Source organism: Tasmannia lanceolata, unplaced genomic scaffold (assembly GCF_043159265.1).
Source record: "Tasmannia lanceolata isolate RefF3 unplaced genomic scaffold, GAP_Taslan_0.1 ptg000015l, whole genome shotgun sequence".
Lineage (NCBI taxonomy): Eukaryota > Viridiplantae > Streptophyta > Magnoliopsida > Canellales > Winteraceae > Tasmannia > Tasmannia lanceolata.
In genome coordinates this window covers 50,158,099-50,166,138 of record NW_027518692.1, presented here as the reverse complement: position 1 = coordinate 50,166,138, position 8,040 = coordinate 50,158,099, and the positions used below count along the sequence as shown (strand labels likewise).

At 38.8% G+C, this 8,040-nt stretch overlaps 1 protein-coding gene across 2 annotated transcripts; it reads left to right on the top strand.

Annotated features, from left to right (window-relative positions):
* Positions 1 to 61: 61 nt before the first annotated feature.
* LOC143892213 (cytochrome c1-2, heme protein, mitochondrial-like) lies at positions 62 to 7,555 on the top strand. 2 transcript variants are annotated; one of them, XM_077396672.1, is made up of 8 exons: positions 62 to 212; positions 266 to 436; positions 3,365 to 3,585; positions 3,967 to 4,246; positions 4,328 to 4,399; positions 6,820 to 6,936; positions 7,051 to 7,116; positions 7,231 to 7,555. In XM_077396672.1, the coding sequence occupies exons 2-8, from the start codon at positions 377 to 379 to the stop codon at positions 7,345 to 7,347; spliced, it is 933 nt and encodes a 310-aa protein (XP_077252787.1). In that variant the 5' UTR covers positions 62 to 212; positions 266 to 376; the 3' UTR covers positions 7,348 to 7,555. The 2 variants fall into 2 exon arrangements, with proteins under 2 accessions (XP_077252787.1, XP_077252788.1); XM_077396673.1 differs by having other exon boundaries at positions 66 to 240; positions 346 to 436.
* The last annotated feature ends 485 nt before the right edge of the window (positions 7,556 to 8,040 follow it).

Genomic DNA, 8,040 nt, shown 5'->3' with positions numbered 1-8,040 from the left:
TTGCGGTGAATATCATTTCCTTAAAAACTCCATTTGTTTCAGCAAAATGGGCGTACAAACACGTAAATGTAGTAGCATGGAACATAGATGCTTTTGGATGAAGGGCTAAGATCATCTGACCATCGTGGGATTGGCTCCAATATTCTACTAAACTGACGAAAATAACCTTGGACTTCACTCCCCCTTATCCCTGCACTATTCCCACTCTTCTCGGGAAATATCGTTTTAGAGCCAAATCAGGTAAGAAAAATTCCCTCTCTTCTTCTTTTCTAGATCTCTCCCTTTTCTTCTTCAATTTTATAGCATTACAGTATTTTCAATTTCCATTTCGCTTCTTTTTCTTAGTGAAATCGACCCGCTAAGGATCCGACTCAAAATGGCTGCCCGAAGAGCCATTCATCAGCTTCTTAGGAAGAGGTTTCAATCTAATTCCACTGTAAGCTCTTCTCTATATAATTGTGCTCTCGATCTTTCTCATTTTTGTCATTTTCCTAATTTCTAGGGCATCATCTTTGGTAAGAATTTATAGGGCATCATTTCCACCAAGCCATATAATGGGATTTCATTTCGTTCTTGAAAACCCTAGGGTGCTGTTTTGATACAAGGATTTTACAATATAGCTAAGACTTGGATTTTATAAGCTAAGACCTGGATTGTACATTTTCGGGATGATAAATCTAGGTTTTAGGTTTAGCTTATTAAATCCAGGTTTTAGCTTGTAAAATCTGGGATTTTACAATCCATGTTTCTAGAACTCATCGTAGCTGAAGTAAATCGCCATTCTATTGCTTCCTGATTTTTATTTTTATTTTGTGAGATTTTATTAGCTGATTTGGCGATTAAAAGGATAGTTTTTTTTGGAGTTTTTATTTTTATTTTTAAACTATCTTTTATTATGGAACTGGTTTCATCAATGTATCCTTTCTGTTTCGAACTTCTCTCCCTTCTTCTACTCTCTTAATAACAACCCCAACGCATCGACACTCCACCCTCAATTTTTTTCATGATTACATATAGTTAAACTTTTTATTTTGTTTAATAAAAAAAATTACCTAATCCACATTCCTAGATTTTGGGGTTTGCCGAATCTGACACCTCGAATCTTGTCGGATTCCGACACGCAAATCCGAATCCATGCAACATGATGGGCTCCTTTTTTGTCTAGACAAAGAGGAGAAGAGTCATCTTGAAAGGACCAAAGAGGAGTTTCTCAAACAAGAGCCACTTCACAACCAGGGATAATTGATGAACACCACCAGGCACTACGAGTAATATCAAAGTTAGGAGGAATGCTTATTAATAGTAGTAGTCCCGTAATTTGAGTAAGATTGTCATGCTGCAAAAGCAAGTACTGTCCGGTATTCCCTTCCCCGTATTGGTTATGTTCCTCATTCCTCGTCTAACATAAACTGTATAAAAATAATGATAGTACCTCGCCGTTTCATAGGCTTTCTCATATTCAGTTGGAAGAGTTTAGGTGAACCTTTCAAAGTGACTCTTGATGGAAGAATCGAGGCTATTCAGAAAGAATCGCCGCAATTCCCCAATCCAAACAAAGTTTTTCCTCCATAATCCAATGAACAACGACAGCCCGACTCAGAAATCTAGTGGTTGCAGAACCACCTGCCTTGTTCGGGAATCATCTTTTTTTTAGGTCGGGAGAATGAATGAGCTAAGCCAATTTCATCTCAGCCATTTGCTTTGTGCCTATCTGTTTCAGCGCCTCTCTCTTGACTCTCTTCTACCTGCTTGTCCCAGTTATTATTCTTTTTCCTCGCTTTTGGCTTTCGTCCTTTGTCCTCTTCACACTTAGTTGCTAGTCGTCCTTCTGCCTTTGGACTCACTGACTGAAAGATAGAAGCATGGCTTTCTTATGTGATGGTTTTCAAGTATGTATTGGTGCTTGTTCTGGCATTTCTCAAAGTTTCATCTTAAAATTTCATTATTTGTATATGTTGTTTCCATACATTTTCATGATTTTACAACATTTCTATTAAAATTTCCATCAAGGCTGAAAGGTTTGATCTCAATAGAGAGAAGAGTGGAGCGGCCATCCTCATCACTTCACTGTCATTGGTGGTGTAGGACGGGGAAGAGAAAGGGAAGATGGGAGGGGAAGAAAGGGAAGACAAGAAATAGAAGGGAAAGAGAGATAGTAAGAGGTGAAAATGCATGTAATGCACGGGGTTTCAGAGACAAGAATGGATCTGCAATGCCAACGGATTTAAATAAACTCGGGTTGTTTATGCACCTGAGAAAGAAAACATGGGAGTCAAAAGTCTGTTTGCTCCGTTTGGTTGCCAGAATTTTTTTGGTTCTTGGGATTTTTGTGGAACAAAAAACTTCCTGGGAGATTGGTGGGAAAAAAACTCCCTGGAAGTATCCCGGTAAAATAAAAATCCCATGTTTGCTTGACCGGACCATGGTGGGAAAAAAAAAATGCTTTGTTTGATTGCTTGAACTGTTGGGAAGAAAAAAATTCTTCTGCAGGCTTATTTTTTGTTCCTGGGAGTTTTTTTTTTCCCTTCCTGGGGTTTCATGCGGGGTTATTTTGGTTCCTGGGATTATTTTGGGCCCAGCAACCAAACGTGGGTTTCCTGCGGAAATTCCACAAAAGTCCAAAGAACCAAAAAAAATCCGGCAACCAATCGGAGCATTAAGGATGTGCTTGAACACATCTTTTAATGTGTCTTACCTTCACACTAGTCATACTAGACTACACATTATCAGGCCTAACAGTGGATGGGCTATATTCTTTTTATTTTCTTTTTTGAATATTTGTGGATATGCTATAGTACAACAAAAGTAATGATTAGAGGCACTTTTGCTGCTTCGGCATAGTCCTCTGTTAGCAAAAGTGGATTTTATTTGATAAGTTGCTCGATTTCAAAGGTTTTGTCATCAAATTTTTGAATTGAGGTAATGAAAATGAAAAAAAAGAAGTAAAAAGAGACGGAAAGATTGAAATAAAAGAAGCAAAGAGAAAAACTTTACCTCTTAAGTCTAAATTAAAAACATGAGTGTAAAAAAGGAAATTCTCAAACATACCTTGTTATATTGGTTGAATCAATCTTTATTGTGTTTCTTATCCTTTGAAAGCTTCCTCTGAGAGAGGGCGGACACTAGGTCAGCCTTTGTTTTCTACTGTGAAATCCTCATCTAATAGTATGCGAGTAGTTCAGTCAGACTACCAAACCCTTCACGTTAACTTCATTTACTTGAGAAAAACAAACTGTGATACACCATAACAAAAGTAGGGGTAGCTTCTCTTTACATAATAGTGTAGACTAGTATCTGATTCCAACTTCACTGATTTCAACAAGTACTGTTACTAGTAGTTCATTATTGCTTACTTGTGATGCAGGCTCCTCCAATGGTGTCATCTTTTATGTCGAAGCAGGATCAAGATGGATTTGGATCTGCCGGCACAAAGTCTCTAAGAGTACTCGCACTCCTTGGAGCCGGTGTTTCCGGTCTTTTGGGTTTCACCACCATAGCATCTGCTGATGAAGCAGAGCATGGCTTAGAGTGTCCAAGCTACCCTTGGCCTCACAAAGGCATTCTCAGTTCCTATGACCATGCATCGTGAGTTTATAAAATGACTGTAATTTGTCAAGAAAGAGGAATACTAATATTATTTGCCAAAGGTGGGTAACATCTCCCACCCCTTTGGTTGGTCCTGGCTATGGGACCCAAACCTGACTCCCAACAACTTTGACCTCTCAGATATGGTCTCATCCCATGCACCAATCAGGGGGATAAAGATGCTCCATCCCTTATCTGAATGATATTAGCCATCTTTGTTTAGAAATAATTTGATTTCTGCATACTTTTCTGATTTAAATTACCCACCCGGTTATTTTGCAGAAATACTACATCATTATGGGACCTACAAAATTTAAAATGACTGCATTGATATGATAGTGACTTGTGTAACATTTTTTTGTCCAAACTTGACATGGTCAGGATTCGGCGTGGTCACGAAGTCTACCAACAAGTTTGTGCATCGTGCCATTCAATGTCTCTGATTTCATATCGAGATCTTGTGGGTGTGGCATATACAGAGGAGGAGACAAAGGCAATGGCGGCTGAGATTGAGGTGGTTGATGGGCCTAATGATGAAGGTGAGATGTTTACGCGTCCTGGTAAGTTAAGTGATCGTTTCCCTCAGCCATATGCGAATGAACAGGCAGCTAGGTTTGCTAACGGAGGGGCATATCCTCCGGATCTAAGCCTCATCACTAAGGTAACTCCTAGTCTTGTAAATGTTTGTTTTCTTTGATGGATTTATCTTGTTCTGAAATAAATATCTATTCGGTGCTTTCAGGCACGACACAATGGTCAGAACTATGTGTTTGCATTACTCACTGGTTACCGTGATCCTCCTGCTGGTGTTTCGGTAATTATCTGCCTCTCTGATTGGCATTTTTAGATACAGAAATTGCATTTTCTACCTCTTGACGTTGGTATCTTGTTGAATCCCTCTTGTTTTCTTTACAAAATCTAGATGCTCCTGACCATGGTGATGGTCAATTTTTTTTTTTTTTTTTTTTGTAGGCCTTGCTTGAGACTTTATTCGCATGTTGATTGTTGTCTTATTTTCGTAGCTGCCTCAATATAACGGCATTTGTTTTTGTAATCATCTCAATGTAGCATGGCATGACCTCTGGTGTCTATTGACCTTCATAGGCATCAACACTATGCTTTCCTTTTGACTTTATATTTATATACCTCACGATGTCATTCCTGTAATAATCCATATTAGGTAATGTGCTTTATGTTTATTTACCTTAAGCATTGTTTGTATTTTCAGTTCAGTGATTCATGTATGGTTCATAGGATGGCTTGTCCTGGATTGCTTATTGATCGCTTTCATTGAACTTCTTTTCACTACTGTTACTTCATTGATTCATATGGGACATTTATTTCACTTCCACATCTGTTTCTTGATTGCATAACAAATTGTTTCTTCAAAATATTAAAATTTATAGCAATCCTATAAGATTACAAATTCGCACTGCAGGAAATTTCATTTACTGTATTTTTACTCAATTGATATTATAATAGCGTTCAGATTATTTTCTTAGTTTTTTTTATTTTTTCAAAAAGCACTATCACTTTCGATTTCCATCCATCTCTCTGTAAAGGCAGAACATGACTTGGTTGGAGCCTTGGTATCTTCGAAATTTCAGCATATGTGCAGGTCTGCTAATGAGGAAGCTGACAAATTAGCGAAAGATGGGGCGGATAGAGAAGAGCTGATCATAGTCCGGAGAACCATGAGCTAGAGACGAGGGAAGAATAGGGGTTCAAGCTTTATTTCTTGATTATTGGTCGTTGATCTTGGTTTCTAGGTGATGTAAAGGATACTACTCCTGTGGGACATCTTGTCCCTTGGATGAATAGTCCTTACAGGATCAATAAAATTGTTATCTTTAAACAAAAAATTGATTGGGGGGGTTTTGCTTTTGACATTTTTTGATGAAGGACCTTGCAGGTGATGCTGGTGGCGGCTGGTTAGAGAGAGAGAGAGAGAGAGAGAGGTGCTCTTCTCACGATAAAATAGGATAGAGATATAACAAATTATGTTGTGAGCCTTATTGTAATGTATTGTATTGAGGTTTCTTTCCTCAAAGGGTTGTCTGTCCCTTGAAGGAAAAGGGGAAGAATCCTTTAGAATCTCTCCTTTTTAGCAACTATTTGGGTTCCTTGGAAGGAGAGATGTGCTCAAGTCTTTAAAGGTCATTCCAATAGCGCTTCTTTCCTCTCTCTCAAGGCGTCGCCCTAACAATTTCTTGGGCAAGAGTCTTGCCAAGCTTCAGATTTGTCTCTTCTTTTGACCTTTTGTTCGGTTGGAAGGACGTGTGCTTCAGTTGAGAGCAGGCTCCTGTGATAGTGCATGGTTGGGTTCTTCCTTCCCCTGGCTTCTTCAAACTCAACTTTGATGGTTCTATCATGAGGAATCCTGGACCGGCAGGAATTGGGGGTGTTCTAAGGGATGAGACAGGATCCGTGATTTGGGCGTTCACAGGCCCTATCGGAATCGCGCCAGTGAGGCGGAAGTGCAAGCGGTGCATCAGGGTATTAAACTCTTGGAGAAGGAAGCCATGGATAAAGTGGTGATGGAAAGGGACTCTCTTAATGTGATTCGATAGCTTAGAGGATCTCATGTTTTCCCTTGGAGATTTGTTGGTTTCTTTGATGAGATTCAAGATCGAATGGGAGCTTCGTTGATTTCCTTCTATCATGTTCGGAGATATGCTAACTTCGAGGCTGATAAATTAGCCAAGGCCGGGGTTTTAAAGGAGAGATTGGAGCTTTTGGACTTCCTCCCCCTTGAATTGCCTTCCTTTTCTCCTATGTGATCTCCTGGAGAATGTTTGGGGTTCTATTTTTGTATATTGTTTCTTCATTTGATTTGTCCTCTGTATCGACCATCTCAGCCTCCTTTTTCTTTTTATCAATAAATATATCTGCTACTCAAAAAAAAAAAAAAAAAAACGTAACCTTATATATTTGTATTTTAGCGTACCCTAGGGCTTCCCAACCATAACCCCTAGACGAAGCTAGCTGCTTATGCATTTTTTTTTTCTTAACCTTTGGTATTATGGTTTCATGTTTTCGGGGTTATTTCCATGATGGGAATATGATTCATATTGGAACTATCAGGGTTGACCCAGTGAATAGTTGGAACATTTTGATTCTACTAGAAATATGCTTTGTTCTACTTTGTTTGTATTATATTATTATTGCTGTGGTATTCAATTGTAGTTCCTCCCCCATTTGTTTACGCGACCCACACTTGGATCTGGATTGTAGATTCGAGAAGGGTTGCACTACAATCCATACTTCCCTGGAGGTGCAATAGCTATGCCCAAAATGCTTATTGACGGTGCTATCGAGTATGAAGATGGTACTTCTGCAACCGAATCCCAGGTATTCTCCTAAGCTTCCTCTTGTCGAAAGCTCCCTAATTACAACATGCATTTTTAGTTTTAAATTTCACTTAAATTTGGAAGCTCATGTTCCTTTTTGCAACTGTTACTGAAGATGGGGAAAGATGTTGTGTCATTTTTGTCATGGGCAGCTGAACCTGAGATGGAAGAGAGGAAACTGGTAAGCTTAGGCTTTAGACCTCCTAATTTCATATTTTGCACCTCTAATTTTCACCAGTAACCATTTCTTCATTGAAGTTTTAAATGATGATGGAGAAATATTTCTCATATGCAGATGGGTTTCAAATGGATATTTGTTTTGTCACTTGCTCTTCTCCAAGCTGCTTATTACCGACGTTTGAGGTGGTCGGTTCTCAAGTCACGCAAACTGGTCGTCGACGTTGTCAACTGACTTTCTCTACTCTCTCTTTTTTTGTGTGTGTGTGTGTGTGGGAGGATTTGGATTGGAATAATGAAGGTATGATTTGGGAACACATTGCTGAGAATTGGCTGATACAAAGAGGTGGTCCCATCTCAACTATTTTTTGAGAGATGAATAATCTACTCAGATACTTTATTTCCCTGCTTTCAAATATTTATGGGAACATTTTCTTGAACTATAGGATCGGTATATTGTATTATTTTACAAAGCCATCTATGTTCCAGTTAAATTTAAACTTGCAAAAACCATATTTTAAAGGTGGGAAATTGGTGTTTCACACCCTTTAAATTCCACCATTTCTCACTATGGGTGTCGTGCCTAATTTTGAACGTGTCTATACCAGCATACATTAAAGGGAATCACCTGATGACCAGGCCAATATTAAGTACAGATGATGTTAAAGGTTGTGTGGGCTGTCTGGAAAAGGTACTGTTTTTCTAGATCATGGTATATGCATAGAACATGTATTGATCTTTGTATCATATTGGCTTCCATTACAGTTGCAATAAGAAAGTACCCATAATGCCACATTAGCATATGAGTCGTTATCTTCATGGTCAAAAGCTGAAATGTAAAGTGTTCATTCTGTGAGCTTTATGTGGATCGGAGTAAGTGCAAAAACAGGTAGCCCATCCAACTGAGAGGACTTATATCCGTAAATGG

Bases quoted from the DNA above. Each gene is read 5' to 3' on its own strand.
- LOC143892213 (XM_077396672.1), top strand. From the start codon at position 377: ATGGCTGCCCGAAGAGCCATTCATCAGCTTCTTAGGAAGAGGTTTCAA. The intron at 4,400-6,819 runs GTAATTATCTGC...TCTGGATTGTAG, and splicing joins ATCCTCCTGCTGGTGTTTCG to ATTCGAGAAGGGTTGCACTA. The intron at 6,937-7,050 runs GTATTCTCCTAA...CTGTTACTGAAG, and splicing joins CTTCTGCAACCGAATCCCAG to ATGGGGAAAGATGTTGTGTC.